We start from the raw sequence: 22,826 nt of genomic DNA, 5'->3' as shown, positions 1-22,826 counted from the left end.
ATCTGCTGGGATACCATGTGTGCCACTTGTTAGCCTGGCTGCTCAGATTCTTATACAGGTTCCTGCTTGTGGCATGGAAAACAGTAGACGATGGACCAGGGCCTTGGGACTCTGCACTGCACCCATGGGGGATAAGAAACTGCTGCTTCCTGGCTTTGTATTGGCCGGGGAGTATTACAGCAGATGGAAGATCTTACTGTCCCTCCTTCTATATCTGACTTTCCAGTAGTAAATTACTAATAAATAATATAACAATAAAAAACGAATGAATTAAAATATTTTTTCCTTAATGGAAAACAAGATATACGGAGAAGGGGAAATATAGAGTAAAACATCTTCTGTCCCGTTTGACTCCCTAAATGGCCAGGAGTAAGGAGCTTCTTACAGGTCTCTGATGCAGGTACAGATTCCCAAGCCCTTGGGCCATGCTTCTCTTTCATAGGCCACTGTTAGGGAGCTGGATAATAAGTGGAACAGCTAGGACTCAAATTGACACCTATATGAGATCACAGTGCATGCCAAGCAAAGTTTTAGCCAGGCCACAATCATTGTATTTCTAGGGCTAAGAGAAACATTCATTGAGTTCACTATCAAAATTGCCATAACCTGGGCTGGCTTGGGTGCCGTAGCTAAGCTGAAAAATCACATCATACCTTTCAGAATGTGTATCGAGCCTGTAACTGGAAGGAGGATAGAATGATGGTGCCCGATGCCTTTCTAAATACCTGCCCTGTTGTCTATCTTTGGAAAAAAAAATATACAGAACAGTTTAGTGAATTGTTATGTACTTTATCCTTCCTGTATTGCAGTGTTTGCTGTTTTTAAAGGGTATTTTGCTGTGACACCAAAATTATTAAATACGGACCTTTAAGTATAGATACAGCTTTTATCCTTTTTTTAAAGATATATTTCTGTTATTACAGAATCAGATATACAGAGAGGAAGAGAGGCAAGTAAGGAAGATCTGTCTGAATCATTAGGCAGAAGATCTTGCTTTGTCTCTTCATCTTTGTACACTTTCCAATAAAAATAAATCCTTTAAAAAAATTAAAATTTGAAAGTGGTAGAGACAAGAAAGACATTCCTTTTACTTAAATAGTGAAATATTATGTTAAGATTTTATGTGGGAGGCATGTTCACCAAGAGGAGAAGAGGTATATCATCTTCCAATCTGTTCGAAAACACCAAATGGGCAAAATGCCCAGAGCTAAGAGTCTACAGGCAGGAACCAGTAATTCCTGTTTGTTGAACCATCTTCTGCTTACCCAGGCTATAGCTAGTTAGCTGGATCAAATGTAGAATAATTGTGGGGTGCTGGTATCAAAGGTGGAAGACTAGCATTGTACAGTGCCAGAATACCATCTCTAAAAGCTTAGTTTTTTTTTTTTTTTTAAAGATTTATTTTACTTTCTTACAAAGTCAGAAACACAGAGAGGAGGAGAGACAGAGAGGAAGATCTTTCGTCCAATGATTCACTCCCCAAGTGAGCCGCAGTGGGCCGGTGCACGCCGATCCGAAGCCAGGAGCCAGGAACCTCTTCCAGGTCTCAAACGCGGGTGCAGGGTCCCAATGCATTGGGCTGTCCTCAACTGCTTTCCCAGGCCACAAGCAGGGAGCTGGATGGGAAGTGGAGCTGTCGGGATTAGAACCGGCGCCCATATGGGATCCCAGGGTGTTCAAGGCGAGGACTTTAGCCACTAGGCCACGCCGCCGGGCCCAAGCTTAGGTTTTTAACCTGTTTATTTTGTATTTAAAAAAGAAAAAAAGATTTTATTTTATTGGAAAGTAACATATACAGAAAGGAGGAGAGACAGAAGAAGATCCTCTGTCCGATGATTCACTCCCCAAGTGACTAGTGGCTGGACTGAACCTATCGGAAGCCGGGAGCCTCTTTTGGGTCTCCCATGTGGTCACAGGTTCCCGAGACTTTAGTCTGTCCTTTACTACTTTCCCAGGCCAAAAACAGGGAGCTGAATGGAAAGCAATGCTGCCATGATTAGAACCAGCTCCCCTATGGGATCCCAGTGTATGGAAGGTGAGGGCTTCAGCCAAGAGGCTGCTGCAGCCAAGTCTGTTACGTGTATTTGAAGAAGAATGCTGAGCTCTGCAGATCAATGCAGATCATTACAAGGAGAATACAAAGGTGGTCAAAATTGCAGAAGTGGAAAATCACAGAGGAACAAGTTGTCTTTGGTCATAGAAAAGAAGATGATAGCTAAACATGCTGTATGTAGGCAGTAGTTGCAGATGCTGAGAAACTTGAGAAGTTTGAATGACTTTAAATGTGAAAAACCGTTTTTGCAAATTGCCAATTCATTGCTGCCATCTAGTGCCAGTGTCTTTAAAATCTCAACAGTAAATTTTGTGTGTATTGTATTGTGCATATGCAGTGAGTGACATTGTATTTGATTTGAATGTAGACATTAGATTTACAATATAGCACTGAAAAATTAGATCAGGAACTGAATTAACTGAGGCAATTTGGCAGTGCTGATGAGGTTTTTGTTCTACTCCTCCCTCCCTCCACCCAACCCCGCAATTGGCTATTCATGCAAGTGACTCTTTGTAGAATTGAACCCTTCTGCTCAAGTGGAAACTAATTCTTAATGACCTTAAAATCCTGGACCTGGAGTAAGGAAACCAATAACTTCTTAGAACTATCATAACAGTCACCAAACACCTTTTGGAAATATGTACCACCCCATATGTGGGTTCTAAGGCTTCATCCCCAGGTGCTGATTTCGTTTGACAGCAAAGAGGTCAGCCTTCTCTTGTTGGCACCTGCCTCTGTATGTAGACCTTCCCATCATAATCAGACGCACACATGGGCATGCATCCATCTCGGCTATGTTAACATTATAAAGAGTAAAAATTGTTAGTACAATTTTGGAAATAGAAAAAGCTAAAATGAAAGGTAAAGGTTTTGATGAATGGTTTTCCTGGCCACTTGTGAAGTAAAGATCGCATGTATGGCAAGCAAGGAAGCAAAGTAGATTTGCTGTTTGATAGTCCTTTTAGGGGAAATGCCAGTATGTAAATCCACAGTTGAACATGTTTATTAAAACTGGATTGTAAATTCCTAGTATGGTATCTATCTATACATTGGATTCCTCCCAAAGTTGCCATGTGGCAGCCAGAGAGTCAAAGTGAAGAAAATTGTAATCTCAGCATTTAAACTTGTCAATTTAAGGGGACAGGTGTAGTGATTTCTTTTTCTTTGGTTTTTTGTTTTTGCCATTTTGGTGATTTTTGATGAAGAGTGATAATTTTAAAGCAGTGCTCTGCTCCATCAGTAATTTCAACTTTTTTCTAATTTTGTTTATTAAAGTTAAGGATGCATACCCATAAGAATGTAGTTGTGTTATTGTGCCTTAACACTATTTTCCAATAGTGTCGGAAAGATATCTGGCACTCACAGTTTACGCTGTTGTTGACTTTCACTGGTCACTGTTTACTTTTGATTGTTTAATGTTAACATCTTAAAAAAATTCTTAGAAATTCAGAAAAACTTCAGGGAGAGAACTATGTATTTTCAGTAATTACTCCCACCTAATGAGGAGCTGTTCAGTATCAGGATCATTTAGGAATGATATGTAAACGACACTAATTATTTTATTACAAATGCATACATTTCCATTTCATGTCATCCATGAGAAACAGTATGTGGCGGTTCACTTGATGGTAAGGCTGACATACTAGATACTGGTACCTTTTTCATGGGATTGTTCTAATGCCTTCCAATAGGTTGAAAGGAAAGTAAATGGTCAGTATTGCTTTTTATTTTTTTTTAGCATATGATAAAGTTTATTGTAGCAGTGAGCACATACAAAACAGTTCCAGAATGAAAAGTAAAGTGGCAAGACAACTGTTTCACAAATGTGTAAAAAGGAATTAGCCATCACTTGTTGCTTTTCTCTTTCATTTTATGACAGTTTCATAGGCTCTGGGATTCCCTCAACCCCTCAAAAAGCCCTCCCCCCATATTGAATTCCTACATATTGTTACCAGTAGTACAGATCATATCCAATCATGATTCCTTCATTGCGGGCATGGACCATACAGAGAGTCCAGCATCTCATTGTCCAGATAAATTCAACAGTTTCATTGGAAACCATCCTTGGTCTAAAAGTAGAGCTGGCAGAATATCATCCCTTCCAATGAAAAGCAACTACACAATTTCAACAATTTACAACATCATGAAGTTAATTGACATGGTATTGAGTGACCAGTATGTGAGAATATGCAAGTTCTTAACCACATCCTGTAACAACTTCGTTGACATTTCAATTTTAGTTTATACACAATCGGCTGCTGTACACCTTTAAAAGGTTATAGCAGCTTCTAGTATTCAAGCATGATTTTCACTGAACTTCGTGAATTTTAGGATAGTGCAAACAGGCTTTTAACTCAAACATAGCATATGTTAACAATTCAGGAGCAGAACAGTTTTAGGAGGGGTGTGCAGAGAAATCTTCAATACGTTAGTGAGGAGTAACTAACCTTTGTGACCTACCTAGTTAGGTATATGGGAGTCCAAGCTGACTGTTTTCCTGTTTTAAGCTTTCCTTATTGGTCTCTAACTGATCTAATTTTGGAGGGGCTCCGGAGTGACCCTGATATTCATTGCAAGAGAGGTTGGGGAGCCAAAGTTGGAACTAAGTAAGGAACAGAGAAAGCTCCTCTCCTGAGTCCCGAAGGGAGTTTACTGATCTTCTGTTTCTGAGGACCACTCAGGACTCCTGGCTGTTGTTCCAGTGACATTAGATCCTGTGAGGAAGGATCTGGGCTTCTTAATTCATTTTGGGTTGAGATAAAGGATCCATAGAATAACAAAGCTGAAATAATTAAAGCATTTTTACTCAATTGGAAATTTTCATCAATCTCTGCGACATTATGGGAATTATCATCCATAAACATAACCAGGAAAAGGTATTTTGGGTTTTAAACAAGCACAGCAAAGTTCTTTTCTCCACCTTAGCTCCCCTGGTCTTTTATTTATCCATGCAGTGTTCAGTGGCTAGTTTATCATCATCACCATCCAGTACTACGAATAACTGCTATTTTGGCAGTCATTAAGTAGAAAGTAGAGTTCTTTTGGTCTGATAAAAAGATTGTATTGATACTTCGGTAGCATATGATTCTGTTGACATGTCTGGAAATGGACCTATCCAGGGTGAATAAATTGATTCTGTTTATATTTCTCTTTTACTTCCTTTGTGTGATAAAGGATAGTAATAATAGGAACACAAAGTTCTAAGTTGTCCAGATTAGTTTAGCTGAATTATTTGTGCCAGAATTTGGGGAATTCTGTGTTTTGTGATATGTGGATGACTTGTTTAATAAAATCATCTAAGACTATGGTATATGATGGCATGGAAGATTTGTGCATGACAATGGAAAAAAATTTGGTGGTAGAGTCTTTAGGAAATTAACGCTTGTTGAAACTCGGTACGCAGCACTTTGAATTACTGTCTAAGATGATTTACCTGTGCTAACCCTGTGCTGCTGAGAGAGTAAAGCAAAGCAGTTAGTCTTAGGGATGGATTTAAGAAGTAATAATAGACATACTCCTGTAAAATCCTTAAGTGGACCATTCTTCCTTCATAAACAGTAGTTGAAAATGTTAGTTTTGTGATGAAGTTGGACTGTTTGCAGCATCTGTTCACCTGAATTATTTTTTTTTTCTTGTAGTTTTTTGACTTGGTGAGGACCCTTATCAGCAGGCGCAATGGCAAGCAATGTGACCAACAAGACAGATCCCCGCTCCATGAACTCCCGTGTGTTCATTGGGAATCTCAACACTCTCGTGGTTAAGAAGTCTGACGTGGAGGCAATCTTCTCAAAGTATGGCAAAATTGTGGGCTGCTCTGTTCATAAGGGCTTTGCCTTCGTTCAATATGTTAATGAGAGAAATGCCCGAGCTGCTGTTGCAGGAGAGGATGGAAGAATGATTGCTGGCCAGGTTTTAGGTAAGTTCGGAGTTGAATGCATATTTTTTCATGGAAAGAATTTTAGCCTAGTTTTTCTGTTCATGGATTCAATTCTCCATCATTAATTCATTCTGTCCTTTATCTTAATGAAGTTAAAATTGGGATTATCTGGGATATAAGTAGTCTTCATCATTCAATTATGTTTATACACAATGTATTAAATGGAAGGATACTCTTACTGCTTTTTGATTTAGAGGCTTGGCCACTCTCGGGTCAGATTTTAGGTATGAGATAGTGTAGTATAGACAAATGGTGTAGAATGGTGCTCTCCTAGTCAAGAAGGCTGTAACAGATACACTAATGTAGTCAGACCACTTGGCTTGGCAGTCAGGTTTCAAGGATAAGTGGATTGAACAAGCTGTATGTACAACGTTGCCGAGTCTTTAAATTTCTCATGTATTTGAGGTAATATTTTAGAGTACTTATCTACTGTCTACACAATAATGTCCAGAAAAATTGAGAGTTGAGAAGGATCTTTTTTATGCCTGTATAAGTTAAAATGCACTCAGCAAAAGGTTGGTTGTTGGCTGGGAGGGACCAGGCTGAAGCCAGTAACTCAAGAACACCTTGCCTGTGTTTAAATTTCTAACAACAGTGCCTCCTCACCTGTAAAACAAAATTTTTAGATGAACATGTGCTAACATTTACTAAGAACTTTTTCAACTGTTTGGAAATATTTTTGTATAAAATTACCGTGTACTTTTATCAACAAGTTTGAAAGCCTGCAAGGTAACACTGTATCTTCTGCATGCTATCACTGGTAGCCCATATGTGTACTAGTTCCTGTCCTAGTGTCCACTTATAATCCAGGTCCCTGAGTAGTAGAGGATGACTCAAGTCTGTGGGACCCAGAGAAAGCTTCTGGCTCCTATGTTCAGATCAATTCTGCTCTGGCCATTGTGACCAGAGGAATGAACCAGCAAATGGAAATTCTTTGTCTCTTTTTCTGTCTCTGTCAATCATTCTAATAAAAATACGTCTTGGGGGGGTGCATGGCGAGTGGACAGCAGATCTTTTCTACTGCTTCCCTCCCCAGATATCTGTGATAGCCAGTGCTAGGTCTGATGCAAGGAACCATGAGATAATTCTGGGTCTCCCATGAATGTGTTAGCCCACGCATTCACAGGAGTTGACTTGAAATATGGCTAATTTGGTTTTGTTAGCCATGGCTTAACTTGCAACATCATAACATCAAACACTGACTATGCACTATTACTTGCAAGCACTGCTGTCATAAAAAATGACGGGGCAGTTTCACCAACCCGAGGATAAAGTTACCCTCCCAATGTCCGTTGGCTCCACTCACCAAGAAATACAGCATTTCAGAACTATCCAGGCCACTTGGACAAAACCCTTGGCATATGTACAAATTGAGATTCTGGGTTGATATGAGGTGACGATTCCTCACACACAGTATTTCCATTCTTGATGCTTTCCAACTGAGATAGTATAAATGAGCAGAGTAAGGGCTATTCATAAGAGTTGAATAGTTTAAGTGATCCTATGATGAGATTATTTTATATTCTGTTTATACTTTCATGTAGCTTCTAAATTTTTATCCCAAAGAACGGTCATTGGGCTTACTGTCTTACTTTTCTACTTTTTCAGATATTAATCTGGCTGCAGAGCCAAAAGTGAACCGAGGGAAAGCAGGCGTGAAACGATCTGCAGCGGAGATGTACGGGTCAGTACCAGAACACCCTTCTCCGTCCCCTCTACTCAGGTCCGGAACTTTATTATTTATAACTGCATTGTGTCCATCAGTGGGCATCTTCTCTATCTGTTTAATGAATGTGGGGGGGGGTGTTCATGTAATTTGTTTTATTTGTGCGAAAGTTATGCTGTAATGATATTGTTGATATGCCTCCTGTTCTGCCCTTGTTGTGTATTAGGAATCTCTGAAGTTTCCATGCTAGTTGCATTTTGTGGCATAAATTAATCATTCAAGAGCAGTGTTTAGCTTCTAAGAATCTGGAGAATCAAACTCAAGGGGGGGGTGATATAATAATGAGCTGTCGCATTTTGTAGTGTTTTTATCTGTTTTGAATGTTGGTTTTAGTGAAGTTTTACATAAATTACCAGTTTCACCACTGCATGAGCAGTGGTCTGAGCTAATTATAACCAGTTTACTTGAATGGTGGGGATTATTCCATGCTAATCTTGTTTTTACCTTTTTGATGTGTTTGGTTCGTGGGTTTTTTTTTCCCCATTTGTTGTTATGAATCGTTGTCAAAAGCACCAAATTAATCTTCTCTGGTATTTACTTTTTAGCTCCTCTTTTGACTTGGACTATGACTTTCAACGTGATTATTATGACAGGTATGCTGAAGTTTTTTTATTCTACTTTAATATAAACCATCTAAGTAAGATTTTGTATTACAGTTAGGTTAAAAAAATAAATTGCCTTGTAGTCATGAGCAATACATGCTTTCAAAGCAAAATATGCCTCCCTGACCCATCTTGAATGGACTGTGCTGAATGACAATCTTCAAAGAAACATATTTGAAAGTTTGGAGTCAGGTTTTTTTTTTTTTTCTCTTGATACTTGTCCATTTTTTCTATTTGTGTGTAAGGACCACTGGCTTGTCTGAAGATATAGTGATTTTTTTCTGGATTTATTGATTCAGTTTCTTCATTATTTTTCTATTACATATTTTTTAAATTATTTTATTTGATAATCTTTACATAGTTGATTTGGCACAAAGGTTCAAGGGTTACAGGGAAGTAGGTAAGACCAATGTTTCCATATTATTATTTCCTGTATCTGATAAGGGCAGAAATAAAGGGAGAATCCCCACCCATCTTCTATTATATTTTTTTGCTTCGATTGCCATTGTATCAGCTCAACTATGATACCTCATTTTATATGTCCTGTCTTGCCAATAATACACTATCAAAAAGTTAGTAAAATTAAAATGTTACAATTTGTATTATAGTTTGTGGAGGGATATAATACAACTCTAAAAGTCTATTGAAAGTGGTTGCAATAACAGTTTACCCCTTTAAATTATTTGGGAATTTGTGAGATAACTATAGATACTGGATTGCAGATGAGTAGATACTGGATTGTGGCTGATAGATTTATATATGGTACAGTTAGCAACCATGGATTGGAAATAAGAAACTAAAGATTCTCCAAGTTGACATTTGGATTTAAGTATTAAAAGTTATATTTGATGTGACAATTTAAAAATCATATGAATATGGATATGACATAGTACACAGAATATGTTGCACTTGTCATCTTAGACTGTCAGTATTCCTGTGTGTGTGTGTGTGTGTGAGAGAGAGAGAGAGAGAGAGAGAGAGAGAGAGACAAATTTACTGGTAGGAGAGACAGAGAGGCCTGCTTCAGTCATTCCCCAAATAGCTGCTGCCACTGCTACTGAACTGATCCAAAGCCAAGAGCCAGGAGCTACCTCTGGGTCTCCCATATAGGGTAGAGTTCTGAGGTTTGGAGCCATCCTCTGCTACTTTATCAGGCAACAAGCAAGCGGCTACATGGAAAGTGGAGCAGATTTATGTGAAGGGACATGAGCAAGCACCCATATGAGAGCTTGGCACTTGCAGAGTGGGATTAACCAACTGAACCAGCCCCATTAAAAAATTATTAAAAGATACGTTTCTATATTAATTTGAAAGGCAGATTTACAGAAAGGGGATTTGAGAAAGCGAAATGTATCATCCGTAGGCAAACATAAAGCACTGCAGGTTAATCCTGTTCTCAGGGGCTCAGTGCAGTAGCCTAGCTGCAAATGTCCTCACCTGGAATGGGCTGGATTCCCGCAAAGGTGAGGTTCTAACCCCAGCAGCCCTGCTTCCCATCCAGCTTGTCACCTGAGAAAGCATTAGAGGAAGGTGCAAAGACTTGGGACCTTGCAGCCGCGTTGAAGACCCGGAAGAGGCTCCAGGCTTCAGATCAGCTCAGCTCCAGCCATTGCAGTCACTTAGGAAATGAATCGGCAACTGAAGATCTTCCTCTCTATGTCTGCCTTTTTAATTTAAATAAATAAATGTAGGCGGCTGGAAAGAAAGTTCTGGTTCCTTACTTCTGATCTGCTCAGTTCTGGCCATTATATTTGTTAAAGGCTTGTTCTTTGAATTACTTAAATTCACTAAATCCAAAAAGTAAAACCCATTTTTGCCAATAGAAGGAGTCCCTTGCCTTTGCTTAAGATGCTATCTGGGATTCCTGACACAAACATGTTTGCCATTTTGTCCTTGTTCTACTTTGATTTCACCTTTTTGCCCATTGTGTGCTCTGTAGTCGATATTGAATCTCTGCCTCTTAAATAAAACAGGGCCGGGTTGAGATCTTAGCTTTTGGCTTCACACTGGACCAGCTCTGGACATTATTGGCAATTGGGGTCTGAATCAACTGCTTCAAAATTTGTTTGAAAGGAGAAGGAATCTGGTCATTCCTTAGATTCTTTGGAAGATTTTTATTACAAAGAGGAAGATCTTCACATTCACTCCCCAAGTGACCACAACAGCCAGATTTGAGCCCATCCAGAGCCAGCAGCCTCTTCCGGGTTTCCCACGTGGGTGCAGGGTCCCAAGGCTTTGGGCCGTCCTCGGCTGCTTTCCCAGGCCACAGGCTGGGAGCAGATTGGGAAGTGAGGCTGCGGAGACATGAACTGGCACCCAGATGGGATCCTGAAGCATTCAAGGGAAGGGCTTTAGCCACTTGGCTACTGCACAGGGCTCTTTCCCTTGAGTTTTGCTATTAATAGAACAGGTCCAACTGTCTGACTGATTGTTCTAGCTGGTCTTCAGTAGACTTGTAAGTAGTGCTGAATTTTTTTTAATAACCTTTCCTCAACTGGGTTTGGGAGAACAGCCAAATAAATGGAAACAATGTTGGTTCTAAGGCTTTGCCTGGTGTATTGTGCCGTTGTGTCTTACAGGCCTTATAGCTATGTGATCCACAGCTAGAACAATGATGTTGTGGAGAAAATGTTGAAGTTTAAATGAAAAGTTAGCTAGGATTTCTAAAAATGTACTTCAAGTCGTTTAAAGGTATGAGTGTAGGGCTGTGTTAAGCTTGGTAATGCTGCTACATGCAGTGCCAGCTTCTTCTGTCGGACTAGTTAGCTTCCTGACTAATTCTGTTTCAGGCTCCTGGTAATAGTTGAGAAAAATAGAACCTGGACCTCTGTGTGCACATGGGTTTATAGCAGCCATTTAGGGATGAAGCAGCTATAGCAGCAGATCTGTCCTGCAACTTTGAGATAATGATATGAGAGTAGGTGCTCTTAAGGAGGAGTGAACAGTTAAAAAACTGAAATTCTTTCTTATTAGTAAGGTAATTGATGAAGACGTTAATGTTACAAGTAAAATTACAGCTTAAAGGAAAAAATAGTTACCTTTTTATTTCTCTGATTTTTCCAGAGAATGCCGGATTTGGGCTTATGTGTGAAAGGGCATTATTGAATAGTGAAGTCTTGACAATTTAAGGGAGATCATTACTATGGAGAAAGAAGCTTCCCATTATTTTGGGTGGGAGGTTTTTTCTTTTTATTTAATGATTTGTTTATTTGTAATGCAGAGTTCTAGAGACACTTCACACGTTACTAGCCTCTAGGATGTTTTGCTTTTTTTTTTCTCAGATTTTAAAATCTGTTTTGGTATTTAGTATTTACTGCAAAAATGATGGCTCTGCAGATATACGAGCCTCTAATTAGGATGGAGAGGTTGGTGTAGTGGGTTTATTATTTCCCCCTCTGAACTAGGGGACAGGGTGGTTGGGATGTGTAAAACTAGGGAAATAGTGTACCACTTGTTGTGCTGTGTGCCCAAGGATGCCATTGAGGCACCACTGTGGAGAATAATGTTCCAGGGCTGTTACTTGAGTAGTCTGGATTCTTCTGAGAATATTTCACCTTTGTTACACCAGAGAAGGTGAAATTCTTTTTTTTTTCTATGATTTATTTATTTTTATTACAAAGTCAGATATACAGAGAGGAGGAGAGACAGAGAGGAAGATCTTCCATCTGATGATTCACTTCCCAAGTGAGCGCAACAGCCGGTGCTATGCCGATCCAGAGCCAGGAGCCAGGATCTTCCTCCAGATCTCCCACATGGGTGCAGAGTTCCAAGGCCTTGGGCCGTCCTCAACTGCTTTCCCAGGCCACAAACAGGGAGCTGGATGGGAAGTGGAGGTACCGGCGCCCATATGGGATCCTGGCGCATTCAAGGCGAGGACTTTAGCTGCCAGGCCACGGCACTGGGCCCGAGAAGGTGAAATTCTAAGGCCTTTTTGGCTGTTCTTACCTACCTCAGTGTGCTTCAGTGGACCTACCTCAGAAAAACTATTTGACTTTTGAACAGTCTATGACTTTGAAGTGAGTTGTGTTTATCCGGTGTTTTTATCGAAAGCCAAGGCAGATTCCAGTATTCGTAGCCATTAAGTGCTAAATAATACATTCTTCGGGTAAACTTTTTTTAAGTATGATTTATTGAAAAAGCTGAGGTAGAAGGGACCCCGTAACTCCTGCCAGGAAAGAGAGAAAAACCCTAGACCTCTGCCATAGTGGCAGGAGGAGAAGTGGAAAAGAAAGACTTGTATTAATGATTAGAATAGCATCTTTTAAAGGTTCACCTCAAAGATGTTTCTCCGTATACAAAGGAGAATTCCTGATTGCCTTAGTACCTGGCCCTAGGACAAAGGCCCATAAAGGTGTCAACCACTTTCTCTTTTGAAGAGATAAATACAGGAGAGAACATTTACTAGATTTTGGGGCATTTTGCAGTGACTTTGGAGTTCTCATTAACAGTTGACACATTTAAAGTTCACTACAGTGTATGTATGAGTTGTTCAGTTCTGAAGTGATGTCAGTGGTGGATGCAGCGAGTTAACTGGCTATGCCGGAGTGTTAGCTTTGTTTGCAGTTGCATATTTCATCATGTGCTTTATGATCATACGAAAAGTAGCTATCCTTTTGTATAGAGGACATTTAATAACTTCACTCATATTGTGAAGATGTGATTGGCTGGTAGGCAGCAGTTATTTTGGATTATAACTAGCAAGATTTTTGAAGGTAGTACTTAGCCTGTGGGTCATTTGAGAATATAAAGGAAAAAAATGTGGCCAACATTTTCGAATGACTTCTCTTTGAAGATACTTGAGATGAAGAATAAATTTTACATTTTGCCTGTATAAGTGCCCATTTTAATAAACGTCTTTATTAGATATGCAATTCAAATGGTGTTAATTACACACATTTTTGTACGTGTGGTTCCTGATTTTTAAATACGTATACTGTATAACGAGAAAAAAGAAGTGAGAAGTTTTAGGGATCAGGATTGCAACTGTGAAGTATGCTGATTTATTTTCAGTTGCTAGTTCATTCTCAGTATCTGCAACACCATGGTCTGGGCTGGAATAAAGACAAGATCATGAACTTTCCAAGTTGTTGCCATAGCCCCAACCATGTGAAACACATGATGAAATTTCTTCTATAGTTTTGATTCGGTTTGGTATACAAAATATGTAGTTGCATAACTGTCACAAGATTGAAATTATTACAAACTCCAAAATTCATTAGTATTGACTTTACAGTCAACTTTGCTGTTAATCCATTTTATGTACATGATTTCCTTAGAATGAGAATAGAAGAATCATTGGACAAGTTCTTCCTTTGTAGTAAAGCCTGTCTATTTTGTAATTTCAAGTTTCAAAAATTTGCCAGCATGTGACAGTGCAGAGAGAAAAATCTCCATCAGCAAGTTGCATCATCTGGTGGCTAAGGGGAATGCGGGCATCTCAAATGGAGGCTTAAAGCGCTATGCCACAGCACTGTCAACTCAATGAACTTTTACATTATATGGGGGGCAAAAATTATTTTCCTAATTTTTGAAAAAGATTTTTATTTGAAAGGCAGATAAACAGAAAAGGTCTTTAAGATTTTATTAATTAATTTAACACTTACTTATTTTTATTGAGACTATTAATTTTTGTTGGGTCTCCCACACGGATGCAGGGTCCCAAGGCTTTGGGCCAAGCTTGGAGCTGGATTGGAAGTGGGACTGCTGGGATTAGAACCGGTTCCCCTGTAGAATTCCGGCACATGCAGGGAGTTTAACAGATATGCTATCAGGCCGGGCCCAAGATTTATTTTATTTTTATTAGACAGGCAAATTTACAGAGAGGGCAATCTTCTGTTGATTGACTTCCCCAAGTCGCTGCAACGGCTGGGCCTTAGTCAATCCAAATCCATGGAGTGTGGGCCTCTTCCAGGTTTCACAAATGTGTGCAGGTCCCAAGGCTTTAGGTCAGCTGGGAGCTTGATGGGAAGCGAGAGCTGCTGGGATTAAAACCGTTGCCCATAGGGTCTAAGTGGGTACAACATGTACATCTGGACTGTGTCAATACCAGCTGGACCATGTCAAAAAAAAAAAAAAAACAGCCATCTTGTTCTCTGAAATGGGTGATGACATCCCTAAGTAATTGAGCCATCTGCTTATAAGCAAGCTCATTCACAGAACACTTAGAAATGTTACAATTGTGGCACCTATGTTTTGGGTGGAGGGTAGAACAGTTTTATTTTTGTTTAAATGCAGCTTATGGTTTTGGATGCTTATTAATGAGCATGTACACTTAAAGAGATTCCCTGAGCCCGCCTGAAGGGTTTATGGGCAATTTTCATTCAAGTATGCCTGAAGATTAACAAACATTCTGAGTTTACAGCATTAATTGTTGATTGTGATTGTTTATAGTTGCAGTGATGTCCTGCAGACTCATTAACTCACACTCTTAATCTACAAAGCCATGGGGCTCCAAGCCCGGTGATTGATGAAAGTGATAGACGAACTGTTTCAAAATTCTGGTTCATGAGTTCATGTAACTCTGATTCTGTCTTGTTCAGGCAACTCCCCTCCACACATGGCTAACAGTGGAGAAATTTGTAAGGTCAGATATTGTAGATTGGAAGATTAGATTTCATTCTAGACTCCAGGGCATGTGCTGAATTTCTTGTTTTGAATTACCTCCAGACAGTGTCTTTTGAAAATATTTTGTATAGTGAATGGCGGTAGTTCCTGTTGTAGCATATTTTTTTTTATTGGTGAAAAAGTTCTGAATGTTTGCAGTTTTATGGAACTTGGGCTACTATCAGTAAGGTTGCGGTTTGTATGTTTATGTAATAAAATCAATAATTTGTCTTAGCAATGCTTGCTGATTATACTGTTTGTAACATCAAGTGTATGGCAGAGGTAATGTGCTCTGGTAATACTGCCATCCTAAGATATCATTGGTATGTATGTAATGTATTGAAGAAATGTTGCCATATTTAAATGTTTTATCAAAAATGCGAAGCCACAGATTTTTTAATTTATAAGGCCTGTGTTGGACTTCGCTTGGTTTATTTAAGGTTAAAGTAATTCCCTTTCTCTTTTCAATAGAATGTACAGTTACCCAGCACGTGTTCCTCCTCCTCCTCCTATTGCTCGGGCTGTAGTGCCCTCTAAACGCCAGCGCGTATCAGGAAACACCTCAAGAAGGGGGAAAAGTGGCTTCAATTCTAAGAGCGGACAACGAGGCTCTTCTTCCAAATCTGGAAAATGTATGTATACTAGCTTTATGATTCACATATTTTTTGGGATTTGGATATGCAGTCATAGTATTTAGGTTTGTTATTTTTATTGTAACAGCAGACCTAGAGAGAGGAGAGACAAAGGAAAAGATTTTTCACCCGCTGATTTACTTCCCATAATGTCCATAAAGGTCGGTGATAATCTGAAGCCTGGAGCTTCTTGGTCACCCAAACTAGTGCAGTGCACAAGGATTTAGGCCATCCTTGCCTCATTCCCAGGCTGTAAGCAGTGAGCTGACACATGAACCTGCCCCTCATGAAATGCCTGCTCGTGGAGGGTTAGCCAGTTCAGCCATTGTTCCAGGCCCCATGGCATTTAGGTTTTGTTAACATTTCTTCATGGCACTGAAAAGAACAGCGGAGAACATCTCTTTCAACCTTAACAACATTGCTCATTAGATTTGAAAATTTAAGTAGCTCATTAGGAGCTTATGAACTGTTAACTTCAAATAATTTATTATTTATAAGGATTTTTCACTTCCCTGTATTGAATTCTGCAAAAGGGAAAAGTAAGTCTTAAGACATCACAGCAAGGTGTTTAAGGGAGTAGGCATTGAATTTTCACTACCAGCTGAAACGTTTCTATTTGTTACTTGGACAGTCGGTACTGGCTTCATTTCTCCTTTTTTCCTCAGGTGTCTTGGCTCTTGGTGTAGTCTAAGAGGAATCTGTTTGGTAATTGTCAGTTTCTGGCCTATATGAGTCTAATCTAGGGTTTTGCTTGCATTACAGTGAAAGGAGATGACCTTCAGTCCATTAAGAAGGAGTTGACCCAAATAAAACAAAAAGTGGATTCTCTTCTGGAAAGCCTGGAAAAAATTGAAAAGGAACAGAGCAAACAAACAGGTAAATGGTGTTTCTGCTTATTAGATCTACAAGTGGATTAGTTACTTAAGATAGTTGGAAGTATATTGTGCAGTAGTGGGATATAAAGGCAATTTAATATGGAACTTCACAGTTTGAATTGGGAAGGGCATTCGTGTGGGAGGATTTAGGCATGTGCTGCAGTTCTATGATCATTAGTGGGGATTGTCTACATCCTGTGGACATTACTTGCCCCTAGACAGACTTGTCCTTCTCATCCCCAGTAGAGATGAAGAATGATAAGTCAGAAGAGGAGCAGAGCAGCAGCTCCCTGAAGAAAGATGAGACTAATGTGAAGATGGAGTCTGAGGGGGGTGCAGATGACTCTGCTGAGGAGGGGGACCTACTGGATGATGATGATAATGAAGATCGGGGGGATGACCAGGTGAAAACCATGGGAAAGGAAAGAAAGAGGTGGTGGAGGGGGGACCAGGGACACATGGAGTGCCTCTAACTCCATCCTGTTTGTGTCTGTTTCTCACAGCTGGAGTTGATCAAGGATGATGAAAAAGAGGCTGAGGAAGGAGAGGATGACAGAGACAGCGCCAATGGCGAGGATGACTCTTAAGCACATAGTGGGGTTTAGAATCTTATCCCATTATTTCTTTATCTAGGCGCTTGTCTAAGATCAAAATTTTCACCAGATCCTCTCCCCTAGTATCTTCAGCACATGCTCACTGTTCGCCCCATCCTTGTCTTTCCCGTGTTCATTAATTCATTTCCCTGCGCCTAGTCCCATTTTCACTTCCTTTGATGCTCCTGGTAGTTTTGTTAAGTCTTGCCCTGTAATTTTTGCTTTTTAATTTTGATACCTCTGACTTAACAATAAAAAAGGATGTATGGTTTTTATCGACTGTCTCCAAAATAATCTCTTGTTAATGCAGGGAGTACAGTTCTTTCCATGCATACATGAGTTCTGTAGTTGCTTCCCTAACTGCAAAGGCCATCTCATTTAGCTGAGTAGCACCTGCGAGCAGCTTTGAGTTAAAGGTGTGTGTGCTCTACCCCACATGATAGTGCTGTGTGGGGCTGTTAAACACAACTGTAACAATGTATTTTTGTGAATGAGAGTTGGCATGTCAAATGCATCCTCTAGAAAAAAAAAAGTAGTGTAATAGTCTTAATATTTGTTTTCTAAAGTTGATACTGTGGGTTATTTTTGTGAACAGCCTGATGTTGGGACCTTTTTTTCTCAAAATAAACAAGTCCTTATTAAACCAGGAATTTGGAGAAAAAAGCCCTGGTTTTTATTTTTTTTGTATTTTATTACTGTTTGCTTCAACTTCTTTGTTTCACAGCAACGTTCAGAAGCTCCTAGAATATCCTAGATACAGTTTTCTTGGAATATTGATCATTGTGCATACCAACATACACTGGACAAATTATTTCATTGAAGCGGGTATTGCATTTAAGAGTTAAATCATTTTGAACATGGAGTAGAGATTCTATTAAATTCTCTTCTAAGCCCCAGTTAACTTTCTGGATTCTGAGTTTTGTACCTCCATGTTAGTAAAAATTGGAAAGTTCATTCTTTCCTCATCTTCTGCAGTTTGTGCCTTCCCAGGTAACTGAGAACGAAGGATTGTATATCTATTTTATTTTAAAGAACTTTTTGTCCGTATTTACTGATTGTTTGTTCTGTTCCCTGACTTGATTGTATATTAAATGTCTGCCATGTTTAGGATGCTTGCTTATTTAAAGATATAGCTGGTTGTATTCTATACTTAATTTTTTTCAATCATGCGAAGGCAGTTTTTCATATCATGCAGTACAGCACAGGCATATTTTATATCCTACCTACTGTGGCAAAAGTCATTGACATGACAGGTGAAAAAGGAAGGAGGCTGTGTTATAGACGACCCTTGCGACCCAGATACAGCATCTAAATATGTCACTTTGGTCAAGAGGTTCCGTCCATTTCCTGATCTGTTTACACAAACTTTAGCAGTACAACTAAAATTAAGATACTATAAGCCTATATAGTGAAATATAATACTGATAATTCATTCAGTATGATGATATTTAGCCACAAGTGTTTGCAAGGTACAGAAAAATTTAATCCAGAATTGAAAGCTTTCACTTTTTCCTTCACTGTAGGGCCTCTTAGGCCACCAGAATAATGTATTTGGTTATTGTTTCATAGGGCAGAAAGCAGTTCTTTGTCTTGAGGAAGTATTCTCCTAACACTGCTGTGAGTTAATTTCTTTATATATTACTCAGATAATGGTACTCTAAATCGATTATACTCATTTACTATAATTCTTGGACAAAGCTAGGCAAAATAATTTAAATATAGCACATAGTAATGTACAGTTAGCTGCAGGTAGAGTAGTATCATCTGCTTTTTAGAAAGGCCTGTAAAGGCTATGGGAGAAATGCTTGACTGGTGTCACTGTGATTATACCAGAGTGACACCAAGGAAATGCGATTGAAATTTATTCTGTAGCAGTTACAGTGGAAAAATAGTAGGCAGAATAATGCAGGTAAAAGCAAAAGAATTGACATTTCTGCTATCAGCTGACAATTGTTAGGAGTGGATTACAATTATTTGAAACATTCTCTTTGATGGTATATGATTGCCATTTGGGAATGAATCCTACCAGCTAAGATGCTTGTGTGTATTTTGCTGCTCCTTCACTAACACGAAAGTTACTTGAAAGCTGTCCTTTAGATGTCATTTGTAATGACCTAGAGTTACGTAAGGATTGAGAAAAATGTGCTGACAAGAACAGAGCAGACTTAACCCTTATTTAATACACAGGATGTACAGTAACAGTAAAAGCATCCTATAAATTACTGAGTGGCAAGAGAATTTTGATCAAAGAATTTTGGGTGTAGCAAAGTGCAGTCTATAATAGGGAAAGTAATAAGGACAGATAACAAATGACATTTAACTGCTAGGGTTTAGAAGCGGCCTGATGGAGCAGTATGCTTTGTGCAAGTTGTTGCAGAATACATAAGTGTAAATCTAAACAATTTTGCTTAAGGTATGCTAAGTTCTGGCAATCATCTTGACTGTGCTGCCATGTGAATGACTGACCACTACAGGCACTGAACTGTTTCAGGGGTGAATCTGATATCATTCAGGGTTGATAGTGGGCCATGGTACTGAAGGTTTTAGCCACATGCTTTTTTTATTGGAAAGTCAGATATACAGAGAGGAGGAGAGACGGAGAGAAAGATCTCCCGTCCAGTGATTCACTCTCCATGTGACTGCAATGGCCGGTGCTATGCCAATGTGATGCCAGGAGCCAGGAACTTCTTCCAGGTCTCCCACATGGGTGCAGGCTACCATGGCTTTGGGCTGTGCTCCACTGCTTTCCCAGGCCACAAACAGGGAGCTGGATGGGAAGTGGAGCTGCTGGGATTAGAACCGGCGCCCCATATGAGATCCCTGAGCATTCAAGGCGAGGACTTTAGCCACCAGGCCACGCTGCTGGGCCCTAGCCACATACTTTAATCATTCTGACATTAGCTTTTTTACAATTGGGTATATTCAGTTGTACCAATGTCAATGGAGTATGAATTACTTGAAGTAAAAGTGTGTCAGGGGAAAAAAATCCTTGTAAGTTATTATTTGACAAAACTAGTGAAAATGATAATAAGCCAATAAACACTGAGTAAATGACTAGGAAATGAATTGCATGTAATGTGCATAATTGGATAATAACTTTGAACAGTTTTATTGGTGTGCCTTGCAGAATAGGATTCATAGTAATAATGCTGTTGGAGAGTTTTGGAAGGAACTTAGGAAAAAATTTAATATTAGGTCAAGAGACGGAGACATTCCTGACCAGTGTAAAGATTTTTCTGGATATTTAGGGGAAAGAAAAACAAAATATGAACAGTGCTATAATGGGTTGGCATTGCTTTAATGGTCAACAAAATATCAACAGTGCTATAATGGTTTGGCTGTCCAGACCAAAGCTTTTAACAGGGAAGGAATTGAAGCCCAAGAAGAATGTTGGTAAGGATTGTTCTCATTTCCAGTCCCATGCATGTTTTTCTTACGACAGAGAAATACATTTAGAATATTGTAAAATGGTTTATTCAGCTTTCAACCTCTAATCTGAACTAATATTACGTTAGGAATTTTCATAGCTTGATATCCAAGTGTGTAATCTTGTACTCTAAAAAGTTACTGGATTTCCAATTTGTTAAGGTAGGTTGCCACTTCACAAACATGCAAAAAATTACCATTTGATATAATGGAAGTTAATAGGTTTGAAGAACAGAAAAGGACACAGGTTTTTTAAAGCATTCCTGCTTTCATTAGAGAGTGTTTGATTTGCTGTTGTGCTTGTAAAAGGGAATCGATTGCATTAAATGTAATTCAGGGTACCAGGCTTTATTAACCTAGAGCAACTGGAAAGGTTGAAGTTGTACCTACATTGAAATCTGTAATGGAGTCTAAAAGGCACCCATTGAGACATCTACGTAGGGTTAAATGAGCTGAAAAACTGGAGTCAAGGGAAGGAAATAAAATCGATGATGGTTGTCTTGGGTTGCAGCAAGCCATGTTATGTAAGTATACTGGTTGCTCACTAGTTGCAAAGCACCAATACTTAAATGTGTTTAGTGTGGTTGCGTCTATAGTATTTTGGAGTTGGGCTTTAACTGTTTTCAGACAGCTGAATGTTAGCACATTATAAGAGAACACAAGAGTTTTTAAATAAATCCTGTAAATGGTAACGAAGACTTATAAATGTCTCATTTTCAAAGTTCATTGAAATTTTTCTGGATCTAAGCCCCAGTGTTGTAAATTTCATTAATATGAGGGCATCTAGGGATGGGCTTCTGGACTTAGTCCATGTTGCCCACTCTTTTCTTGCAGGATGAACTTAAAATATGAAGTCTTGTCATTTACGCAGTTAACAGGTTTAATTCTTACTCTGCATGCTGCTGTGGGACAGGCATTTAACACATGCTAGTTCTCATGCCAATCAGGCACATGTGAATATTACAATTGCAAAAGATCTTAGGAGGAAGCAGCTGTTGCTTTCAAAGTTCCATAGATTTTACAGAGTCAAAGAGTCTATTGCAGCCTTCCCACAGCCATGGATTTCAAACAATAGAAGAAAAAGCAGCATCAGAATTCCTGAGTTGCAGAAGTGACAATTACTTATAAACTACAGTTAATAGACACTAGAGACTCTGAACGTTGCTTCCTTTTTTTTTTTTTTTTAAATTATAAAGATATACATCGAGGAAGATCTTCCATCCATTGATTCACTCCCCAAACAACCGTAACACCCAGAGCTGAGCCAATCTGAAGCCATGTGCCTGGATCCTCCTCCAGGTCTCTCATGGGTTCAGGGTCCCACCTTACATTTTGACAAGGTACCATAATTAATTGATGCTGTACATTTTGGTTGTACATCTACCCCTGCAATTGAATACTGATCTACAAGTTGATGGCTGTTTTCGCCAGAGAAACAAAAGTAAGGTACTGAGAGAGATGAAGGGGGTCAGTGTATGCTGAAAAATCCAAAGTCGTTTACCAGTCGAGTCTTATCAGAACCCTCCCCCTAACACCACCACAAAGTACTGATATAAATCTATGAGTTCTTGTTTTCTATCCATTCAAACCTTCCCTGTTCTTAGAATTGTACTCTCAGCTAGGTAGCACCAGGTAAGTTCTTCCAAGGTTCCAGAAGTTACTGCTGTGTAGTTACCAGAAAGTTGCCTACATAACTGGAAAGTATAGTGGTGACTCGTCATCACTGTGAACTGTTCCCATCAGTGTCACCTCCACCTTCCTGGGCTTAATGACATTTTATCTTCCAAGTGTCCCAGCTCTTGACCAAGGAGCATTCCTTGGTAGAACCTGATCCTACAAGGGAAATCTGGAGATTCACTGTTAATCTGACTACCTCTAGTGAAAGCCTTAGTATCTCTTACTCCTTTTCAACTGGGAATATAGTTTTCCCAATAATGTAGTGACCCAGTTGTCCACTTCATTGCTTGTTCATCAGGCACATTGTGATGCTCGGGTTTATGCTAACTTTCTGAAATCATCTCCTGAGTGTGAGTGGGAACCTCTCGGCAGAGTTCCTCCCTTCCCTAAGGAATCTACTGTCTATTACATGGAAATGAGTGTGTCTTGAAGTATTGTCCTGTCTCACAGTTGTATCTTTTCCCAGATGGTAGTGCCCGATCCATATACTTGGTTTTTCATTGTCCCTGCCTTTCTTTACCTTTTGGATGTCATTTCACTGTTAGTTTTAGAGCATTGTTCCAGTTTTCTCATGGTTCTTGGATTTCTGTGCAAGGAGTATTTTGCACTTGCAGTAAGCTGCAGGGTGTCGCAGCACAATTCACTGAGAGCATGGTCTTTTTCCTTATGAGATGTGCTGGTTAAGACTAATAGCCACATTAA

At 39.4% G+C, this 22,826-nt stretch overlaps 1 protein-coding gene across 9 annotated transcripts in view; it reads left to right on the top strand.

Annotated features, from left to right (window-relative positions):
- Window positions 1-17,296, top strand: part of HNRNPC (heterogeneous nuclear ribonucleoprotein C) — a 32,407-nt gene extending 15,111 nt beyond the window's left edge. For 6 of the 9 annotated variants that reach the window (XM_058666159.1, XM_036495560.2, XM_058666161.1 and 3 more), the window contains 7 exons: window positions 5,692-5,969; window positions 7,599-7,713; window positions 8,262-8,309; window positions 15,393-15,553; window positions 16,316-16,429; window positions 16,672-16,832; window positions 16,932-17,296. In XM_058666159.1, coding sequence (XP_058522142.1) covers window positions 5,729-5,969; window positions 7,599-7,713; window positions 8,262-8,309; window positions 15,393-15,553; window positions 16,316-16,429; window positions 16,672-16,832; window positions 16,932-17,015 — 924 coding nt within the window. In that variant the 5' untranslated portion in view covers window positions 5,692-5,728 and the 3' untranslated portion in view covers window positions 17,016-17,296. The remainder of the gene's footprint in view (window positions 1-5,691; window positions 5,970-7,598; window positions 7,714-8,261; window positions 8,310-15,392; window positions 15,554-16,315; window positions 16,430-16,671; window positions 16,833-16,931) is intronic. The other 3 variants (XM_058666164.1, XM_004584659.3, XM_058666165.1) reach the window with 3 other exon arrangements.
- Window positions 17,297-22,826: the final 5,530 nt, after the last annotated feature.

Source organism: Ochotona princeps, chromosome 6, assembly GCF_030435755.1.
Source record: "Ochotona princeps isolate mOchPri1 chromosome 6, mOchPri1.hap1, whole genome shotgun sequence".
Classification (NCBI taxonomy): domain Eukaryota; kingdom Metazoa; phylum Chordata; class Mammalia; order Lagomorpha; family Ochotonidae; genus Ochotona; species Ochotona princeps.
The sequence above is the reverse complement of the archived record's forward strand: the minus strand, read 5'-3'. Positions and strand labels throughout refer to the sequence as shown.